Genomic DNA, 24,263 nt, shown 5'->3' with positions numbered 1-24,263 from the left:
TAGTCCACACTCTATATTTTGGTCCGGACAGGGACTTGAACAGGCGACCCTCCAGTTCCCAACCCAAGTCCCTATGGACTGAGCTACTGCCGCCCCCAGTATCCATTAAAGATGAAGAATAAATATATACAGATCTGTAATTGAATGGAATTTATAACAATAAAAGAATAACTGCTACATCAGTATCAGCAAGTGAGCATTACAAAAACATCCTCTACTTTGACTGCTGGGATAAAACTTAATCACAATAATCTTGGTCTAATAGTGGTGGTGGTCTAATGTTTGTCAGAGCATCTGTCAGACTCTCCCGGAGCCCTAGGCAGTCAGAGAGGGTAGTAATAGACCATGAAGTCAATAACGGACTCCCTGGAGTCCTCCCTGCAGAGTTTGTAATGCATTTATGGATGATGTGGAGTGTTTACTCCCTGACTACAGCAGCCCTCAGGCACATTGCTGGAGCTTAAGCCAAGCTGACGGACGCGCAGTCGCTCTCCACACGGACTGTAGGGCTGTGGAGGAAGAGGCAGAGGAGGAAGAGGACAAAACAAGAAGAAAAACGATGTCAATGACCATGAAGAAAGGAATAAGTGCTAAGGCTGAGTCCAGAAAATGTGCTGCACGTTTCTGGAGGCTCTTTCCTCACCTTTTGCTGTCTCTGTCTCTGGTTGCATACGCTGCGCTGGGTGCACTCATGTTCGAGCATATTGAAGGGAAGAATGCATTGACTACAAACCAGGAATACCATGAGTTCCTGGGTCAGATTGTCAGCACCATCCAGAACCTCACCAGTAAGTGGCCACAAATATCTGTTTTGGTGGCCTGCCAACTGATATTACCGTGCAACTCAACTTTTAAAACTAATTCATATCAATACTTCTGGACTTTTTACATTCGTTGATTAAATCTGTTTGTTAAATTTTCTTTCCAATGCTGATAAATAAATTTGGACCCTGCCATGCTTGAATTCTTGTCACAGAATGTTAACCAATTAACCACATTCAAATATCAGTATTAAATATCTAAATATTTCGTCTTCATGTTCAGATAACGCCTCCACACACCAACACATGGTGCAGCAAGTGGAGAGTAAGATGCATGCCTTCAAGTCCATATGGTTCCAGAGACCTGACAGATGGGATTTTTTTGGCTCCATGTTCTTCTGTTGCACTGTCTTTACAACAGTTGGTAAGTCAGAAGGATCACCATAGCCACTGTAAGTTGCCTCAAATTTGTAGATATACATTGGGGATGTAACAGTTCACAAAATTCACAGTTCTGTTCATTCACAGTCGGTACATTTTCAATACAGAAAAAAAATGCCAGAGAAATTTTCTTGATTTTTATTTTTTTTGATTTTTTAATTTTACACTATTCTTTTTTATTTTACTTTGAACAAAGGTGGAGCTTTATCTAAGTGCCTCCTTATTCATGTCAATAGAGAGCAAAGTATCAGTCTCATTTATTTCTCCCACTACGTGTCAGCGGTGAGTTTGCTACGCCCCACAGGTTTTTTTGAGCTCTTTCAGTCAACAACACATGAATAAACATCTCTGTTAAATGGTTGCTGCCAGCTTTACCATGTGTTTATTGGGTTTTGTCAAGTAATTGTGGAGTTGGTTATGGAGGGTTCGGAAGCATACAGACTATATTAACTGGTAGTGAATTAATCAACTGGGTCAGTTTAACAACAGCATGCACTAATTTGATTGATTAATTTTAATGTGAAACATAAAAATATACATAGGGTTCCTCTGCTTCGTATAGCCTCTGGTACAATGAGGAACTGTTTTTTTGTTTGTTTGTTTGTTGAATGTAGTTTGTACCTATTGGAGGACTGCATAGCTCTGAGCAAACGGGGAAAAATAGACCAGTTGCAAAAAAAATTGTTCTTTTCACTGCATTCCGTGGTGGCGGCACGTAATGGGTTAAAATTACATGCCGGTACCACGGAAACAATGCCAATGTAAAGTCAATTAGGATCCTTTGTTGTGGTTTACACACGAATTCCCTGGTTCAACAACGTCGCGTCATTGTTGTTTTCCTCAGTAATATCTTTATTATTTCTGCACACAAAAACACGAAAGTGTCCTTGATAACTCAACAATATGATGAGGTAATGTTAAGGCCATAAAATAAAATAAATGTATTTTGCCAGCTTTTGATAGCATAGCGCTATAAGAGTATTGTGCTGTGGGTGTACGTGGCGTGGTCGACTACTGTTTTGTATTGTCTGCTGTCTGTGGGCTTCATTCCATTTCAGATTGCTGCCGGTCTGCCGCAACCCGAATCCAAACGCCACTATCTCTGTTAAGAAAAGTGTGTGTGTGTGTGTGTGTGTGTGTGTGTGTGCGCATTGCATTCAACTTCAACTGTTATGTAATTTAATTATTTATGCACATTGTTGCTCTTGTCACGTCATATATTTCATACACTTCATTTCTTTCTCCATATTTCCTTTGTACAGTCAATATTTCATTTCACATTATACCATTTCCTGACTATTAGGCTACTATTCCACTCTGTAAATAGATTTTAAAATTTCAACATAATTTTAATATCATTTTTGCTTATTTCATTATTGTTATTATTGGTTTACTTTTTTCTATTTTTATTCTTCTGTCTTGCGTGTTTTGGGGAGCAAACACCAAGACACAATCTTTGTATGCTTACATTGGCTAATAAAACAGATTCTGATTGTATGTCATGCTGACATAAAATCCCAAAACCAAGAATCATAAAGATACAAAAAATCTCCAGGGCTGTTTAAATAGTAACCTATGTGTGAATGAGAACAGGTGGGTCTTATCAGCCCTAACTGTAACCCAGGCCCTTCAGACCTTCCTCCAAGCCTGTAGTTATGTTCTAGATTGTCAGTAGTATTGATTTCTCTGAGGATGACTCATTTTAGTAACTATTTAAAGTAAAAAAGAAAAAACAAACAAAACAAAGGCCCGGCATGGCTTGTGTCCAAAAATGAAAAAAAATCTAAACTTTGTCTTAGAGCTGCACCAAATGCATCATTGGAAAGGTCTCAACCTGGAGGATAACATGTGTCAGTATGAAGATTCTACATGGCTCCTGCTTTAAAATACTGACCTTTGAACCTTGACCTCTGTGCATGTTTGAAGGCTTGTAATTCAGCAACAAAAGGGGGTACAGACATGGGACCAACTGTTATAGAGAGCTCTTGACCTCAACTATCATGTGAGTGCAGTCAACAACTGGGGGTGCTGTCAGATATGGGTAAAATATGGTTAAAATTAATTTTCACCCATTTAAAAATTAGATATTTCAAATCTGATTACACAAATGTGATTACCATCCCCTTAAAGTCCACAGTGTACTCTCAATTCAGTATTTACAACTTCCAAATCTAGGAAAAACACCTATCTTTTTTTAAAAACTACAATTCCCTGGGACTGCACCATGCAGCTTGATACATATCAGCAACACAGTTGTAGTTCTTCTGATTTGCAAAGTAGGGTTCTAAATAGGGTCGTAAAAGATATATCTACTGAATATATCAAATATCTAGTAAAGCCAAACTAGTAATTGCAGTGCACCTAGATGAACTATGTTAAGTAAGTAAAAAAACTAAGGATGTTGTTTGATTTCAGATGTTTTAGCTAGTACTCTGGCGTTTTTGGTATGGTAGTTCTTCTGGCTTGTAGAGTTGTAAAATAGGGTCGTAAAAAGGTATATCTAATAAACATATCAAATATCTAGTACAGCCAAACTAGTAATTACACTGTATCTAGATGAGCTATGTTAAGAAAAAGTAAAGATATTACTAAGAAAAAGTAAGGATGTTGTTTAATTTCAGATATATATATCTGAAATATATGGCAGATATATATCTGCCATTTTAATAACGTAAGGGGAACAATTTATCCTCTAATAACTATAATGGAACTACCTCATTACATCAAAATGTCAGTTATATCACACACAATTCAATGTTTTAAGAGGACAAACAATCATAACTAATGCACTATAATAAATTCAGTCAAATGACGATAAAAATAGCGATAAAATGAAGTTTTTTAAACTAGAAAACAACATTAACCACCGCCCATTGTGTGACGTTGTTGAATCTTTGTCATGGTGTGTCCACCACAACAAAGGATCCTAATTGACTTTACACTGGCATTGTTTCCGTGGTACCGGTAGCGACACCGGCACGTAATTTTAACCCATTACGTGCCCCCACCACGGAATGCGGTGTTAAGAGGTCGTGGTCGTTTCATGTATTTCTGTGAGATCGGGTAGTCTTTCTTACACACACTAACATAAACATAATAGACACAGTGGTCTATAGCACTATACCAGACATATTCCAATGCAAAGTCTGTCTACAACAGCGTAGGCAGTGACACAGACAGGTGCCAAGATGTAGTAGACATGGTGTCAAATATCACATTAATCTAACATTCTGATGGACTACTTCATGACCAAAATGCAAGTTCTTAAAGACAAATTATTTTTTGACTCACCAATGTTGTCCCTGTTCTGTCTGCTGATTTAGTGTAGTAGGCCTACATTTATTTGATTTAATTTCTTTATTTAAGTGTCATGCTTCAAAGAAGCAAAGCCCTTATGGGCTTATAAGACACTTTATCTCAAAAACAGAAACAATGATCAAACATACAATTTGGAAACAACCAAGATACAAAACAGATGTACAATAATACAGATGTACAATAGTACAACGTAAACACAACAGTCCTCTTGATTAGGACAGTGAACCCTATTTTAATCCATTGATATATCTCACTTAAAGAGCAAGGATTGCCTTCTATTCCAGGCTTTGAAAATGAAATTAGCAGTCTTAAAAACCTCAGTCTTAAATAACCACTCCAACTTCTGACCATCATTCGCCCAAAATAAATGAGTTTTTTGTTTTTGCATTTCATCAAACAAGGGAACCCCTAAGTCCTCATACTGTGAACAATAAAACATGAAGTGAAATTCATTTTCAACCTCTTTTAGATCACAGACATTACATATCCTATTGTCTTCAGGTACCGCCGTGAATCACCCCACTTCAATAGTGAGGGGTAGGATACCAGCTCTCAGCTGAGCACACATGTGTGCATTTAACAGCCCTCCACAGAACAAATAATCTAAACAGTAAACGAACTCTACACATATGATGGTCATTTTTTGAAACTTCTTGGTGGCAAACCTGCCAACCATTTTGTCCTCAGCAATATTTACATTTAGGAGCAAAGAACCCCTATGATGTCATAGAAATGTTATCATGGTTATTTCAGCTTGGCTAAATGGAAAACCTGCAGTATTACCTGGAAGAGAGGGTCTAGTGACAGACATTAAAAAAATCAAACCAAAGGAACGCACATCTCACTGTGGGAGAGCAGGTGCTGAGTTGATAGACATAGATGAAAGAAGGGTGAATGACTCGCAACACTGCAGAAGTCTTTGCAGAAAAAAATATAATTTATTGCACCGTGACGTGCGTTTTGAGCTATGTGCTCTTTGTCAGACAAACAAATACTGTGAGAGGCCATCTTAAATATAGCTGATCACATGTTGCAATTACGGTCACATGACAAGCAGCTGCAGTGATTACATGACACAGATCTGATGTGTTGATTACCTTAAATGAAACAAGCAATACATCCAGACACACACAAAGGTGTCCACAGGTCACGTCTGAAGTCATGTATAAACATATATAAGTGTAAAACATGTCATAACACCCATCCGAAAGCGAGCACAGTACATGATATATCCACATATCTGAGATGTGATTCAAAACATGGGCTCAAGCCAAAAATACAATATACAATAATAATCATAACAGTATACAAATATATATAAAGATCCAAATAGAGGGCATGCTCTAAAGATAACATAGCCCAAGCCATGTATCGGGCCAGAGAAGCTGTCATAAATGGTGGGTGTCATCTCAAGGCGCCTCTATAAAAAGGTGCATAAATCAAAATACCGGTAGCTACCAGAAATCCAGTCCACCAGGAGGTAACTCGTAGGAGCAAGGGGGGAGGGGATTTTTGAATGGGGACAGAGTCAAAGGAAGGGGCGAATGTCCATATCTTCATTTAAGCCCCTGGGAGAAACAGTGTCCAAAGTGTACATCCAAAAGAGTTCACGTTGCAAGAGGAGATTGTTTATGTTGCCACCCCTCCGTGGGAGCTGTACGTGTTCAATGCCTGTGTATCTCAGGGAGACAACATTATGTTTCATGAGGTTGAAGTGTTTAGCAACAGGGCTTCTCTGATCCTGTGTTCTTATGTTGCTTCGATGTTCTGCAATTCTATTCTTGAGGGGTCGTGAGGTTTTCTCAACATAAGCTAGTCCACAGGGGCATTTGAGTAGATATATCACATTGATAGTTTTGCATGAGATGATGCCTTTAATGGAATAAGATTTTCCTGTATGGGGGTGAGAGAATGTGTGTGTTTTGCGGGTGAAATTACACTGTGTGCAGTTACCACATTTGTAATTGCCAGGTTCGGGTGTTCCCAGGAATGTGGAAGGAGTGGGCGAGGGGTCAGGGGGACAGTCTGCTCTCACAAGCATGCTTCTGATGTTAGAGTGTCTTCTAAAGACGATTCTTGGAGGCTGATTGAATTGTCCATGGAGTGCAGGGTCCGTGACCAAGATGTGCCAATGTTTTTTTATGGCTTCCGACATGTCCCTGGAGAGAGGAGAATAAGGTATGGCACAAATAATGTTATTATTAGGACCTTTGGTTCTGGTGCGGTTCAAAAGTTCTGACTGTGTGGAATCCGAAAACTTCTGTGATGCGTGCGTGATCCATTCTTCTTTGTAACCCCTTAGTCTGAATCTGTGTTCTAACTCCTTTTTTTCAGAGAAGTCAGCGTCGGAGCTGCATAAGCGACGTATGCGGCTGAACTGTGAAACTGGAAGACCTTTTTTCAAAGAAGTTGGATGGTATGAGTGTCCATGAAGTAATGAATTTGTATCCGTAGGTTTTCTGTATAGTGTAGTGCTTAGCTGGCCATTGTTGTTGAGTACCAGTACATCCAGAAAGTTCATTTTAAGTCTGTCCAAGCTCATGGTGAATTTCAAATGAGTGTGCTGTGTATTCATGAAGTGATGAAATTCTTTAAGTGACTCTTCTATGGAGTTCCATATAAACCAGATATCATCAATGTACCTCTTGTAAGCAGAGATGTGTGGCAGGAAAGGGTTCACCGCCGGATTCAGTATGACCTCCTGCTCCAACAGTCCAACAAACAGAGAGGCAAAGCTGGGGGACATTTTGGAGCCCATGCTGACTCCTGACACCTGTAAATAAAAATCATTTCCAAACATGAAGTAGTTGTTTGTCAACGCTGGGAGGAAATTTCTTGAATAGTGAGTGCCATAAGATCGAATGAGCACTTGTTCAATATTTCACACCACCGAGTTACAAAAGTTTCATTGTCTCTCCCAATTGCTGGGGTTTTCGTGATGCGTAGCCCACGTGGGATATGTTTAGCTCTTAGATAGTCACTCAGTGTAACAGCATGTAAAAATTGCACTCAGTGTAACATTCTGTTACACTGAGTGATTATCTAAGAGCTAAACATATCCCCCGCGGGCTACGCATCACGAAAACCCCAGCAACTGGGAGAGACAATGAAACTTTTGTAACTCGGTGTAACTCGATCTTATGGCACTCACTATTCAAGAAATTTCCTCCCAGTTAACTAAGACCAGAGAGGACCTTAATCTACTCAAAAACCAACTCCTGACGGATGCACCCGAAAAAAGTGAAATGAATGAACTAATTAAAGAATGTGACCACAAAAAAACTGAACTTCAACAGAAAGTCACTCTGTCAAAAAAGAAAAAATTGAGAGAGATGCCAGAGACTATGAACAAGGGGCAGTCTATAAATGGACATGTCCAGAATCCACTCAGCACGCCGAACAAAGGCGACGCTACAGAGGACGACGTCACAGAGACCTCAGCCCTGGGGATTCTACCTCCTCACTCGACATGGACTCAGAGTCCAGCAGCTCTCAACACAGGCCTTTTTTAGGCCGCTCACAGCAGCCTCACCGACCTCAGTCCCGACCCCCCCCCAAATGGAAGAAGACAAGGAGGGGGCAGAGGAAGCACCACCAGAGGGGAGCCTTACTACACCCGCAGCAGGAAGAGGATGTAACTTCAATGTATTTATAGATCTGCAAAAATTCTTTCGCAGATTACGCCTTAAGGAGTTCTTTAAAGATCACTCTAACTCAGATTTTGTTCAATCCCAAGATCATGCTGTGGATGGAGCCATGACAACTGAGATTACAGACAATCCAGAACCCCCACCGACCACCTCTACCAGATCATTCACTCCTTTCAGAGGTAATTCCACATTCATCCCTCCTAAACACAGGAACTCATCTATAGATACATACTGCAGACTAGTAGAGAGAGACATTTCTAATCTGTTGAGCAAAAAGAGACAATAAAAAATCAGACACAACCTAACCAAAACACAACATATGGAACTGAAAGCTCTGAAAAATGATAAATCCATTATTGTGCAGAGTGCAGATAAAGGCGGGGCTCTTGTCATTCTTGACAAAGGGGCATATGAACAGGAAATCAGGAGACAACTTAATGATACTGCCTTCTACCGCAAACTGGATAAAAACCCTGTAGCCGAAATCAAAACCAGGGTACACTCCTGTCTTCAAGACCTCCTCGAGAGAGAAGAAATCACCAGAAAAGAGTATGATTTCATCATTGTGAACTCTCCTGTCACCCCTGTCTTCTACACACTGCCCAAAATCCACAAGGCATACAGTGTGACCCCTCCTGGCCGTCCCATAGTCGCTGCAATCGGCTCTTTAACAGAAAAAGTTTCTGCTTTTGTTGACTATTTTCTACAGCCCTGTGTCACATCACTGCCCTCATACACCAAAGACTCCATTGATTTCATTAAAACTCTGCAAGCACAACCTACACAAGACAATAATTTCATGGTTACTATGGACATTGAGTCACTCTATACAAGTGTATCCAAACAAGAAGGCTTAAGAGCAGCCGAACACTTTCTCCACCAGCAGAACTCTTATAATTCCAATACACCTAGTCTAGTCTGTCTACTTGAACTCATGGAGACTGTGTTGACAAACAACTACTTCATGTTTGGAAATGATTTTTATTTACAGGTGTCAGGAGTCAGCATGGGCTCCAAAATGTCCCCCAGCTTTGCCTCTCTGTTTGTTGGACTGTTGGAGCAGGAGGTCATACTGAATCCGGTGGTGAACCCTTTGCTGCCACACACCTCTGCTTACAAGAGATACATTGATGATATCTGGTTTATATGGAACTCCACAGAAGAGTCACTTAAAGAATTTCATCACTTCATGAATACACAGCACACTCATTTGAAATTCACCATGAGCTCGGACAGACTTAAAATGAACTTTCTGGATGTATTGGTACTCAACAACAATGGCCAGCTAAGCACTACACTATACAGAAAACCTACGGATACAAATTCATTACTTCATGGACACTCTTACCATCCAACTTCTTTGAAAGAAGGTCTTCCAGTTTCTCGGTGTCGGAGCCGCATACGTCGCTTATGCAGCTCCGACACTGACTTCTCTGAAAAAAAGATGGACTTAGAACACAGATTTTGACTAAGGGGTTACAAAGAAGAATGGATCACACACACATCACAGAAGTTTTCGGATTCCACACAGTCAGAACTTTTGAACCGCACCAGAACCAAAGGTACTAATAATAACATTATTTGTGCCACACCTTATTCTCCTCTCTCCAGGGACATGTCGGAAGCCATAAAAAACACATTGGCACATCTTGGTCACAGACCCTGCACTCCATGGACAATTCAATCAGCCTCCAAGAATTGTCTTTAGAAGACACTCTAACATCAGAAACATGCTGGTGAGAGCAGACTGTCCCCCTGACCCCCCGCCCACTCCTTCCACATTCCTGGGAACACCCGAACCTGGCAATTACAAATGTGGTAACTGCACACAGTGCAATTTCACCCGCAAAACACACACATTCTCTCACCCCCATACAGGAAAATCTTATTCCATTAAAGGCATCATCTCATGCAAAACTAACAATGTGATATATCTACTCAAATGCCCCTGTGGACTAGCGTATGTTGGTAAAACCTCACGACCCCTCAAGAATAGAATTGCAGAACATAGAAGCAACATAAGGACACAGGGTCAGAGAAGCCCTGTTGCTAAACACTTCAGCCTCATGAAACATAATGTTGCCTCCCTGAGATACACAGGCATTGAACACGTACAGCTCCCACGGAGGGGTGGCAACATAAACAATCTCCTCTTGCAACGTGAACTCTTTTGGATGTACACTTTGGACGCTGTTTCTCCCAGGGGCTTAAATGAAGATATGGACATTCGCCCCTTCCTTTGACTCTGTCCCCATTCAAAAATCCCCTCCCCCCTTGCTCCTACGAGTTACCTCCTGGTGGACTGGATTTCTGGTAGCTACCGGTATTTTGATTTATGCACCTTTTTATAGAGGCGCCTTGAGATGACACCCACCATTTATGACAGCTTCTCTGGCCCGATACATGGCTTGGGCTATGTTATCTTTAGAGCATGCCCTCTATTTGGATCTTTATATATATTTGTATACTGTTATGATTATTATTGTATATTGTATTTTTGGCTTGAGCCCATGTTTTGAATCACATCTCAGATATGTGGATATATCATGTACTGTGCTCGCTTTCGGATGGGTGTTATGACATGTTTTACACTTATATATGTTTATACATGACTCAGGTGACTTCAGACTTGACTCCAGACTCTCTGACCTGTGGACACCTTTGTGTGTGTCTGGATGTATTGCTTGTTTCATTTAAGGTAATCAACACATCAGATCTGTGTCATGTAATCACTGCAGCTGCTTGTCATGTGACCGTAATTGCAACATGTGATCAGCTATATTTAAGATGGCCTCTCACAGTATTTGTTTGTCTGACGAAGAGCACACAGCTCGAAACGTACGTCACGGTGCAATAAATTATATTTTTTTCTGCAAAGAGTCCTGCAATGTTGCGAGTCATTCACCCTTCTTTCATCTAGTGACAGACATTATCATGTTGCATTATAAGACTTGACAAACATGTTTGTTGTCAGTCCATTAACACAGAGCTATACGTCATGATCTTTTGTTTCAGTTGTCTTCACCTTGTTACAGTGAAGTTTCATTTGGCTTATAAAGAAAGCTCAGTTTCCCTACTCATCAGATTAATTATAAGAGGCTGGCGGTTTTACCAAATGGCTGATTAATCAGCGCCGATAGGACGTTTAAGGAAGTAGTTATCGGCAGATCATGGCTAGTGGCAGGTTCCACGAGTCACAAGGGAACGTACGCCACTAACCAGAGCTGAAGATTCAGAAATAATCAGAATCAGAAATAATTTATTGATCCCTGGGGGAAATTGTGGTTGTAAAGTCGCTCCTATATAAAGCATAGAGCATTATAGAAGTAGAAATAAGACTAAGTATTCAAAAATATAAAAATAAAATATGTGCAATGTGCTATACTAGAATGTAATACATTTAGAAATGTAAAATATGCATAATGTGTTGAGGATGTTAAAGATGACCTATTATGTTTTTAGGGGTTTTCCCTCTTCTTAATGTGTTATATAGCATTTTTCTGCCTCTATAAGGTCTGCTAAGTCCAGGCTAAAGGGAGTTCTGTCTCCCCACAGACACACAGGTCCTGACCTGCCTGAAACGTTTGGTTACGTTGTAACCTTGGTTCTCTGAGTGAAGAGACTATCTCTCCACACAGTTACATATTCCATATGTACGGGGACTGATCCCACTCGGACAGTTGTCGTGGATATTTCTGTAAGACACACCACTACGTGGTCCATGCGTGGGCTTAAAAGCCCCAGGTGCGCATGTAATCACTGATAAACATTGACTGGAACGGTTTCCGAGCGGCCTTGCCCTGGAGAGATAGTCTCTTCACTCAGAGAACCAAGGTTACAACGTAACCGAACATTCTCTATCGTATCGAGACTATCTCTCCACACAGTTACATATTCCATATGTACGGGGACCCTGAAAGACACACCGCGAGGAGACTGAGGAGACAGAGTAGATGCACCCCCACAAGTTCACCCCAGGATCCCTGACCCTGGTAATCGAATGAGATGTCACCGCCACCAGAGTGCTCTAAAACAGTGTGTGTGAATACAAAACACCCAGTAAAATGCTATATACAAATATACAGAATACACATACACAGGCTCTTGACACCGCCAGACGCTGCGTGTCACTGCCTCCTGCTGAGGCGCCAGACGCAGCCACAAGCATGACCGACCCCACAAGACGCAAGGGTCAGGTGTACATCTATGGAGGCCGCTCAGATGGCCTGCCCTCCGCTAGGCCAACTGACAAGAAAATAATAAGACATCTCCCTGGCTCACCGGCACAGGGGCATAGTGAAAATCACTATGAGGAACACAGCCTTGAGTGACAACCACTTCATGTCCGCTGACACCAGGGGCCCGAAGGGTTCCCGTTGTAAGGCAGCCAGCACCAGGTCGAAATCCCATGTTGGGACAGCCAACCTTCTGCTGCATGGAGCAAGCCTCACAGCAACTTTCAGAAACTGTGAGATGAGGCTGCAGTCACCATCGGCCAACCTGTTACCCCCAACATGAGCGGCCTTGATTGCTGCCACCATACCCCTAAGGGTACCAAGGTCAGCCTCACCTCCTCCACCTGGACCCTCAGCAACAGGGTTGGAAGGAGACTGAATGGGGAAAAAGGCATACAGCAGCCCCGGAGGCCATTGGTGCGCCAGGGCAACGACGCCCAGCAGGGGGTCGTCTCTCCCCATGGAAAGAACAGCGGGCAGTGCACTTTCTTCCTGGATGTGAACAGAATGGCCACTGCCCTGCCGAAACGACATCAGATTTCCTCAACCACCTCCAGGTGCAGTCACCGTTCCCCTGGGGTCGGGCCACCCCTGGAGAACAGGTGCACATGCATATCTCTGAGCCACAGGAATTGTGTGCCTGCTAATGACCACAGCCTGTGTGCCCCCCTGCAAAGGCGTGGGGAGCCCAAGTCCCCCTTCCTGTCGACATAAGCCACCACCACCTTGCTGTTCGGTCTCACATGCACGTGATGGCCCTGCAGGCTCGGTGCAAAGTGCCGAAGTGCAGACCTGCCAACCTGTACGCATTTTGCGTACCAGGCACGCATTTTGACATCAAAGTACGCTGGTATGATTTGATGCTCTAAAAGTACGCATATCACTCGATCGCGCATTTCGCCGGTTTCAGTGTATTTGTCTATGCAAGATATCACTCAAGTTGATACCCGGTGAATATAGGTGCGTAGGCGGAACGAAAAGATTTCGGCCAATCAGATTGCTGCATATTGCCCCCCCGCCCTCCCATCCACGGCTGACTAAGAAAGATGCGCTTGATTCAGTTCCATCCAGTTAGACAGTACACTGTCGCCCTCACCGTCAAGATAGATGAACCCTCTTCGCCCACACCTCTGGGTAGTCCTCAGTGATGACTCTATCAATTCAGACAACGCTGACAGGTAAAATGACGTAAGAAATGCAAAAATTGAGAGCTTTGAGAGCTTCTGTCTGTAAGCAGTTAGCGTCTGTCTGTAAACAGTTAACTTTAGCTTGTGACTATTAGAGCTAGCTTCTATCTTAGCAGTTAGCTTCTGTCTGTAAACAGTTAACTACAGTCTCATAGCAGTTAGCTTCTGTCTGTTAGCAGTTAGCTCTTATTAGCTCCTCACCGTCAGCTCAGACCGGAGTTACCGTGTGTTCAGTTCGGTAGACGGTAGCACCTTCTCACGCTCGTTTAAGAAATCTCACTCCACCACCGACTCCTTTTTTATTTATTTTTTTACGCTCTCTAGTGTGTTCACTCATGTGTGTGTGTGTGTGTGTGTGTGTGCGGGCACGTGTGTGTGCGCGCCCAACGGGGCCAAACTCCACCATGCGCGATACAGAGAGCAGGGGAGATCGTGAACGGCCGACCATGTAGAGACAGAAATGACACGCGGTCTGTAAATAAGATAAATAACATAAGGCTATTTAGTTTGTTTAATAAAAGGACAAGGTATAGACCTGTTCTGTAGGAAAGGTTACCTTAAGTGACTTTTTTGTGATCTGGCACTATATAGAAAATAAAATTAAATAAAATTAACTTGACCTTCAAGGGGGGGCGGGGCGGGGTGCCCCCCTAATAAAATGGTAGGGCAAACACTGAAGTAAATAGTGTCAAAGTCGCCTGTCGTTGATACATTGCTGGTGAGAATTGTACCAAGGTAAGCAAATTGTAGACAAATTTACATTCAACTGTTTTATGAAACCATGTGCCCTGCCTGAATAACTATAACACACTTATGATAAAAAGACTTTTTGTTTGATGAGTCTGCTGAATTTCTATAAGAAAAAAACAAGGCAATAAGAAAAGAGTAGTTCTAATAGGTGTCGTACTACACAAGAACATGATGAGGAATGCTAATGTAATGCACTTGTCTATGATCTATTATCTATTTCTGTATGAAATTGCATGAAAATAGGATTTCGCCATGTGATGTTTCAAAATTTTCTCGGGGGAGAACCCCCCGAATCCCACTTGAAATCTTTCTTTTTGTCACAACAGGACATATTACTGTATTTTTTAAGCAGATGATCAATGCTACCATCAGATTGATGAAATTGACCTTGATCTGTGCCATAAAACAAATATTGGGCGTCTATGGACGTATGTGGGGCTTAGGCCTATAGATATGAATATGTAAACGTACGCTCGTTTCTTCTGATTGCCACATGTGCATATTGACTTTTATCGTAAAAAAAAAAAAAAAAAAAAAATAAAAAAGTGCTGCCGTGTCCGCATATGTTCATGACCACGCACAAGTGTCTGGTAAGGTGGTACTCATAACCTTTCTTCAAGGTTGGCAGGTCTGCAAAGTGCCAAGTAAATGGCCCTCAGCTCCAGGACACCGATGTGTTGGTCCATCCAGGCACCACTCCAGCTCCCGCTGGTGCTCTTGCCCTCGGGGACCGTGCCCCATCCTGCCGGGGACGCATCCGAAGAGATCACCTGGCAACACAGCGCTGGACCCAGCAAACTCCCCCTTGAGATGTTGGCCGGGGTCTTCCACCATTTTAGGGCCACACGCAGCCCTCTGGTGACCCACACTGTGGCTTGTAGGTGCCTCTGTGGGCATAGCCCCCAGAAAAAGAGAGACCTCTGTACTGGGCACATGTGCAGAAGAGGGCGAAGACAAAGCTTCCGGGTAACCTTGGCTCCCAGTTGAAAATGAGAGAGGCAGATCCTGGGGGATTCCTTCCTCCCCTGTGTCAGCGTCAGAGAGACGCCAAAGGGGAGGACACAGAACCCGAAGGCTCTGTGTCCTCCCCTTCGGCATCTCCCCAGCCGGAGGGTACCGTCCTGATCCGGGACAAGGAAATAACGGGAATAAAACCCCGCCCGCTGGTTCTCCCTCCCCACCTCCCTGATAGCCCTCTGGATGCATCCAGCCGGCCCCTCGGATCCCCCTGACTCCAGTTAGACTGAGGAGGCTCAGGCTGTTGCGGCTGAGGCCAGCGCCAGTCCTGGCTCCGCCTTAGAGCACCAGACACCTCTCGAGCACAGCGGCTAGCTTCCTGCGCCTGCTGAAGCATCCTAGACGCATCTGGTCCAAACATTGCCGCTGGCTCTACGAGAAGCTTGAGTAGACAAGCTCTATCCTCCGGCTGCAGCATGGACTGCGACAGCCATAGGTGGTGTCTAACTGTCCAGAATCCCAACATGGCTTTACCAGCCGCCTCTGCCTGCTCCCTCATCAGCTTAGAGAGAAGTGAGCAGACCTGCTGCAGCTCCATCAGCAGGTCATCACTGCACCCCTCCTTCAGCTGCTGAGTGAGATGGCGTTGGTACAGGGATAATATGGCCCCTGTACTAGCCAGCTGGGTCTGGACCACCATAGCACTGTGCATTTTGGTGAGCAAGGCGTCCCAAGAACTGACTGAGATGGAGACACCAAGGCCGCCAAAACCTGGTCCACCGGAGGTAACGGCCCACAGCCTATCTTCTCCCTATCGTGAACCGCCGCTAGGCGTCTAAAGAGCCCCGACCAGCGACCTGATGGTGTCTGAACTGCTTCCGGAGCACGTCCTCAAAGTCTGAGAGGAGGGGCACCAGGAAGCGTGTGGAACGCCCGCCTGCTTCATCATCAAAACAGGAGGGGGCAGGCCCCTGATCAGATGGCAATTCAATATTCAACGCAGCAGCTGCATGACTCACAATCTCCTGAAGGAGAGGGGGCTGCTGCTCATGATCTTCTATGACTGTCTCCCCTTGCTCCGAGGGGAACACATCATTGTCTGAGGGCTCCAGGTTAATAATATCAATCTCCCTATCTGACTCTGAGTCAGATTGGCAGCCCCTATCGGCCCCAACTGATATCATGGTGGAGGGTCCAGAGGCAGGAGGCTTGCTAGTTGACGCCTGCAGCCCATGTGACACAAATCGCTCATGCCTGATTGATTTAATCACAGTATTGGAGGGTGAAGGGGCACCTTTGCCAGCTGCACTCTGCACTGCTGGAGCTGCAGTCCTAGGACGCTTAGCCGACTGCAGTCCATAAGCAGGTGTAGGTGGCTGTGTCCTAAACACATGGCAGCAGGCCTCCCTTAACCTCACTGACAAGCAAAAACAGCTTATACATGAGGATGGGTCATTCCTTGCCATGAGTGCATGATCACTGCCTAAACAAATCACACAAAAATCATGGCCATCCTCTGCAGGCATTTGCGCATTGCAGCCCCTGCACGGAGGTCCCTCTCAGCTTGCCATATGGACGTACCGCGCAAACCAGGAAGTGCCCTCGCACGTTGTGCCTTATGTTTGTAGCAATGGCAGCTAACTGTTGCTACGGTGGTTTGTGGACACAGCAGCGAGCCTCCGCGCTATTCCCACCGACTTCGACAGCAGATGATGTGTGTCAGTGCTTGCTGTACACGCATAGGAGGACACGCAGGTGCGTTAGCCGGACACCCAGCGATACACCTCACAACACTCCCGAACGACACCGGGCAGAGAGGGATGCCACACCACACCCGCCGACCAAGTCAGCTTCGGTGGTGGACTATACCTGGGCGCGTTAGCAGAGCGGATCGTGCAATACGCCTTACAGTACCCCTTTTACGCCAAGTTACTTTTCCAAACGAAGGATAAGAGAATAAAGAACAAAGGCAGACCAGCAATCCCGAGAGGGGCCCGGAGACCGACTCTCTGCTCACACAACCGGTAAGTGGATCTATGCTAATCTCCCTTTTCAACAACATATGCTCTCACGTCTCCTACTGCCAGAGTGGAAATCAGTGAATCAGTGATTACATGCGCACTTGGGGCTTTTAAGTCCGCGCATGGGCCACGTAGTGATGTGTCTTAAAGAAATATCCACGTCAACTGTCCCAGTGGGATCAGTCCCCGTACATATGGAATATGTAACTGTGTGGAGAGATAGTCTCAATACAATAGAGAACAGCTTGTTTGAATTTCCCGCCATTATTTCCGTTCATTCTTAACAACATGCAGTTAGCATGGCACATGCCTGCTGGCCACTGAGCCGCACCCCCAAACACACCTGCTCCCAGCAGAGGCGGAGCAGAGAGGCTGCAGAGTTTGAACCGTTTAGGAGCTGTTGAGGAGACACCATATCTAGGAGACACTGCTTTCTTCATTGTGACCAAAATCACCCTTGTTTGGACTGCCAAAGGACGAAGATATAATTCCTCCACAATACAACCCGGACATTTTACTGTGTTTCCCCTATTTTCCTGAGGAATGCTTCACAAACTGGCAACATATTACTGCTGGATTTTCACTGCAGTTACAGCTGAAAGACGAGGCAGTTCCCTTTGTTGGACAAATCTGGAGATTCGGGATCAATACCTGTAAGTATGCTTTACGAGTTGTGAATTTGTTGTGTAAAAACAAACTAGGAAGCTGCTGCTGAGTGTTAAAGTGTGGAGTAAGTTAGATGGCTGTAGGAGCTAACATTAGGCTGTACACCCAGTATTTAGCTGTAGGCCTTGGCTAACTGGCTAACCAAAGTTATTGTTTTGAAATGCTGTTGCTACTCAGCGTACAGTGAATTAAACTGCTAGCTGGGTGGTGTCAGTAAGATGAATTTAATGACTTGATGGTGGAAAATCTAACAGAGTTAAGATGTGCAGCATGTCCATATTGACAAAAGTTGACACATTTCTATGTGTGATGCCCCAGCTAAGCAGCTAACTGCTGCCAGCTCAGGGTCATCCCTATGTTCTATGTTCCCCGCTTACCACCCAAAAAGGTTCTATGTTTCCCAGGTAAGAGGGGAACATAGAACCTTTTTTTTTTTTTTTTAATAAGCGGGAAACATAGAACCCTTTTTGGTTGAGCAGGGAACATAGAACCTGGGAAACATAGAACCTTATTTGGGTAAGCGGGGAACATAGAACCTTTTTTTCAGGGTTAAGTGGGGAACATAGAACCCGGGAAACATAGATATACTCCCGCCAGCTCGAGCGATTAGCCGACAGGCATCAGTCAGACCTGGGGTGGAAATAAGAGCTGCATTTGTCAAAATGTGTGGTTGCCTTCAGTGTGATTGTGAATCGGCTTTTGAGGAGGACCTATTATGCTTTCTCCCTTTTCCTTTGTGTTTTACACAGCGTTATAGCTGTAGGTCTCTAGGTCTCGGCTAACCGGCTAACCAATACAATTGTTTTGAAACGCTTTTTTTACGCTGTGCTCTGTTATCTTCACGTACAAGCACACACATACACGACACAGTAATCTGTGAACAGCTGGGCAGCCGGGGTGGAAACAAAGTGAAGATAACTCAAAAATTACTCGAGATGATGGCAGCTTGTTACTGCAAGTGCCAATAAACCTTAGCGAGTAAGAAGACAATAATTTATCAATACATGTGTTCAGCAAGCATGAACATGCAAACATGTTCAGGAAGTGATATTCAATATGCTCCGTCTACAGTCTCTTATCCACCGTCACAAACGTTATGTGTTCTCCAGGGGATTTATGGTTGTGCATAGACTCTACACATGTAGCCTATGCATGTTGCTTTTGCCGTTGTGAGCATTTTAACTTCTGTGGTGGTGTGTCTGTATCACTCTGCAGTTACACCCCCAAAAAAAAAGTAGTCGACAGCCGAGGTTTTGGTGAAGTGCTGTAAAGTTTACTTGATTCAAAACACACCCAAAACACACATTAATGGCTTAATAGAGACAATTTCAAACACAAGTACACAAATTGGCTTCACTACAACTCGCAACATTCACAGACACTAAACGCGCGCGTTAATCCGGACACATTTTCCCCACAAATACAACATGCTAACGCTATTAGCACAAGCCTATGGCATTTTACATTGTATAAATTAGCCTAGCAACTAGCAATCTTTTCATCTTCTCATATAATGGCAACATTTAACAAAGGTAACGGCACACAGTTTGGCTCCATTACAACTCACAAAGTTCACTGACACCTGTCTTGTACTAAACACATTTTTAAACAAATACAACATGCTGTTCTTAGCACAAGCCTATAGCATTTTACATTGTATTGATTAGCCTAGGGGCCGGCGATCTTTCCCTCTTCCCATATAAAGCCAGGGACAACAGCAACATCTAACTAAGGTAACGGCACACAATTTGGCTCCATTACAACTCACAAGGTTCACCGACAAAACAACTGTCATACTAAACACGTTTTCCCAACAAATACAAAATGCTAACATTATTAGCACAAGCCTATGGTATTTTACATTGCATAAATTAGCCTAGCGATGCGCAGAGATTTCCTCTCCTCATATGAAACCTGGATAAATCCCTAATATAAAATGTGTTTTTAATGGAGGCCTTACTGTCTTCACTGTTTATTGTCTATTATCTGTGAACTAAAAGTAAATACAAGCTCCGTTTCCACTGAGGGATATGGTGTCAGTTAGTGCTGCATGATTGATCTGATCGCAGTTGCAATCGCGATGTCAGGCTGTGCGATTACATAACTGCATAAAAGGCTGCGATTTGCAATTTAATGTAAATGAATGTTAACGTGTGTGCCTGAGGACGTGACTACCTCTCTTGTAGTGTGTGGAGTTTGTTGACATTACGCCTACAAGCTATCCTGGTGTGTGCAGCACGTATGGTCAGGTGACCACCCGGCATGCAGCAGTGACCAACATGGATGCTGAAGAAGAGCATGAGCACGACCATGACCAGGCTGAGTTGGTGGCGAAAAATAACCCAATGCCTATTATATGGCTATACTTTGGATTCAGGTATGGCGACGTTGACCAGAAAGACGTGCTGTGTAAAACTTTAAAAGTTAAAGGTAACACGACCAATCTATATCAACACTTAAGACAGCACAGAGAAAAGTAGGAGGAATGCATGCGAGAGAAAGCCAAGCCAAGTGATGTTAAAGACAAAGAGACAACTGAAAGCGGCCAGAGCCTCATAAAACAACAACAAAGCACAATTACACATCCGGAGGTCTGCATCACTGCTACGCGTAGTTACAATTTTGGGGAGGTGCACGTTAGGCTACGGCGTAGCTACGGCGTAGCTACTGTGTCGATTCAATGCAGAACTATAAAATGCGTATTACACGCTGATTTAGACAGCACGCTAGTTCAGCTTATACCGAATCGTTACTAATAAGCTCAAATGACAGTTGTCTGTATGTAGACTAACTTAGTTTGACACTTATCTTAAAATTGGGCAGGTACTTTTAAACTTAGCTGCTGGCTGAGACAAACAGCCCCCCCTCTCTCTACCAGCACTAATGTTACCTGCACACAGTGAATCACATCAGCACAGAGCGAGCAGGACAGAGGACACCATTACAGTTTTGCGCAAAATAAATGCGATATTTCTAAAGTTTCGACAAAGTACAATTGCGACTTGCAGGTGTTTCCAATAAAAGGTGTTTTGCGTATGAGCCATAATTCTCGTAAAATCTCGTCCCGCGAGACTCCACTTTGTTCCACCTCTCCTAGACACTTCCATACCTTCACAGGTACAGTGCCCTCCAAAAGTATAGGAACAGTGAGGCCAATTCCTTTATTTTTGTTGTAGACTGAAAACATTTGGGTTTGACATCAAAAGATGAATATGGGACAAGAGATCAACGTTTCAGCTTTTATTTCCAGGTATTTACATCTGGATCTGATACACAACTTAGAAGATAGCACCTTTTGTTTGAACCCACCCATTTTTCATGAGAGCAAAAGTATTGGAACATGTCACTGACAGGTGTGTTTTGTTGCCCAGGTGTCTCCCAATTACATTGATTATTCAAACAATAAATAGCACTGAATGTCTGAGCTCAGTTTCAGATTGGGTACGATAGATTTTGCCTATGCAGACTGCATTTAGAGGTGGAACCAACATGAAACCCAGAGAGCTGTCTATGGGTGAAAAAGAAGCAATTTTGAATCTGAGAGAAGATGGACAATCAATCAGAGCCATTGCACAAACATTGGCCATAGCCAGTACAACCATTTGGAATGTCCTGAAGAAGAAAGAAACCACTGGTGTACTAAGCAACAGACGTTGAACAGGTAGACCAATGAAAACATCAGCAGTTGATGACAGAAACATTGTGAGAGCTGTAAAGAAAGACCCTAAAACAACTGTTAGTGACATCAGCAACAACCTCCAGAGGGCAGGAGTGAAGGTATCACAATCTACTGTTCGCAGAAGACTTCATGAACAAAAGTACAGAGGCTACACCAGAAGATGCAAACCACTCATTAGCAAGAAGAATAGGAAGGCCAGGCTGGAATTTGCCAAAAGGTACAGAGATGAGCCTCAAAAATTCTGGGAAAAAGTTTTATGGACTGATGAGACAAAGATTAACTTTTTCCAAAGTGACAGAAAGGCGAAAGTTTGGAGAAAGAAAGGATCTGCTCATGATCCCAAACATACAAGCTCATCTGTGAAACACGGTGGAGGTAATGTCATGGCTTGGGCTTGCATGGCTTCTTCTGGGACGGGCTCTTTCATCTTCATTGATGATGTAACACATGATGGCAGCAGCAAAATGAACTCAGAAGTCTACAGAAACATTTTGTCTGCTAATTTAAAGAAAGATGCAACCAAACTGACTGGGAGATCCTTCATCATGCAGCAAGATAACGACCCAAAACACACTGCCAAAACAACAAAGGAGTTCATCAGGGGCAAGAAGTGAAAGGTTTTAGACTGGCCAAGTCAGTCTCCAGACTTAAACCCAATAGAGCATGCATTTTACCTGCTGAAGAGGAGACTGAAGGGAGTAACCCCCCAAAACAAACAACAACTGAAAGAGGCTGCGGTGAAAGCCTGGAAAAGCATCACAAAAGAAGAATGCAAAAGTTTGGTGATGTCAGTGGGTCACAGGCTTGATGCAGTTATTGAAAGCAAAGGATTTGCAACTAAATATTAAGTCTTATTCACTTTAATCTATTTTAAGTTTATATGTTCCAATACTTTTGCTCACCTAAAAATTTTGTGTTCCATTACAAATAATGCTATCTTCCAAGTTGTGTATCAGATCCAGATGTAAATACCTGGAAATAAAAGCTGAAATGTTGATCTCTTGTCTCATATTCATCTTTTGATGTCAAACCCAAATGTTTTCAGTCTACAACAAAAGTAAACAAATTGGACTCACTGTTCCAATTCTTTTGGAGGGCACTGTATATCATCAGGACCAACTACCTTTTCACTCTTCATCCTCTTCAATGCCCTCCTCACTTCATCCTTACTAATCTTTGCTACTTCCTGCTCCACAATGGTCACCTCTTCTACTCTTTGTTCTCTCTCATTTTCCTCATTCGTAAACTCTTCAAAGTACTCTTTCCTTCTTCCCATCACACTTGTGGCACGTTATTGTCCATGCTATCATACAAGTCGTCGTACGCCCTTTGTTTTGCCTTTGCCTCCTCAACCTTCACCTTACGCTGAATCTCCCTTTACTCCTGTCTACTCTCTTCAGTCCTCTCACTGTTCCACTTCTTCTTAGCTAACCTTTTTCTCTGTATACACTCCTGCACTTCCTCATTCCACCACCAGGTCTCCTTATCTCCTTTCATTCCAGATGACACACCAAGCACTCTCCTATCTGTCTCTCTGATAACATTAGCCGAGTTGTCCAGTCATTTGCAGTCACTGATCTCCTTCAGATTACATCATCTACACAAGATGTAGTCCACCTGTGTGCTCCTACTGCTGCTCTTATAAGTCACCCTATGACTAGAAGAGACTCTTCTGAAAGAAAGTATTCACTACGGCTATGTCCATCCTTTTTACAAAGTCTACCACCATCTGTCCTTCTGCGTTCCTACCCTGGATACCAAACCTGCCCATCACTTCCCCATCACCTCTGTTCCCTGCCCCGACATGTCCATTGAAGTCTGCACCAATGACCACTCTCTCACCTCTAGGGATATTCTGCATCACTTCATCTAACTCACTCCAGAATTTCTCCTTCTCTTCTAACTCACATCCTACCTGTGGGGCATAACCACTAACAACATTGAACATCACACCTTCAATTTCTAGCTTCAGACTCATCACCCTATCTGACACTCTTTTCACCTCCAGAACATCCCTAACAAACTCCTCTTTCAGGATAACTCCTACTCCATTTCTCTTCCCATCCACATTATGATAAAAGAGCTTGAACCCTACTTCTAAGCTTCTAGCCTTGTTACATTTCCACCTGGTCTCCTGAACACACAGTATATCCACCGTCCTTCTCTGCATCATGTCAGCCAACTCTCTTTAGCTTTCCCTGTCATAATCCCAACATTCAAAGTCCCTACTCTTAGTTCTAGACTTTTGCCTTTTCTCTTCTCTCTCTGCCTATGGACATGCCTTCCTCCTCTCCTTTTTCGACTAACAGTAGTCCAATTTCCAGCGGCACCCTGTAGGTCATATTCGTAATTTGCATGTTTGATTTGGCATAGGTTGCCCTTCATGACAAAACCCTGCATTTATCCGGGGTTGGGACTGGCTCAATGAGAACACTGGCTTGAGCCCCTTGGGGCTGCATTATGTATCACACATACATGCACATGTTTTCTTTCATTTTCATCAACACCCATAAAGGGCATAGATCTCAAACCAAGTACGAGACGTCGTGTTGAGTTGGAGGACAAAGAGGGAGAAACTTAAACAGAGCTAGTAGTACC

At 43.5% G+C, this 24,263-nt stretch overlaps 1 protein-coding gene across 1 annotated transcript in view; it reads left to right on the top strand.

The window, feature by feature from the left end:
- The first annotated feature begins 463 nt into the window (after positions 1-463).
- kcnk18 (potassium channel, subfamily K, member 18) overlaps positions 464-24,263 on the top strand; it is a 147,695-nt gene continuing 123,895 nt past the window's right edge. The window contains exons 1-2 of the mRNA XM_049601234.1: positions 464-788; positions 1,045-1,185. Coding sequence (XP_049457191.1) covers positions 560-788; positions 1,045-1,185 — 370 coding nt within the window. The 5' untranslated portion in view covers positions 464-559. The remainder of the gene's footprint in view (positions 789-1,044; positions 1,186-24,263) is intronic.

The sequence above is a fragment of the Epinephelus fuscoguttatus genome, linkage group LG16 (genome assembly GCF_011397635.1).
Source record: "Epinephelus fuscoguttatus linkage group LG16, E.fuscoguttatus.final_Chr_v1".
Taxonomy (NCBI): domain Eukaryota; kingdom Metazoa; phylum Chordata; class Actinopteri; order Perciformes; family Serranidae; genus Epinephelus; species Epinephelus fuscoguttatus.
Note: the sequence above shows the minus strand (reverse complement) of the source record. Positions and strands in the feature narration are given on the sequence as shown.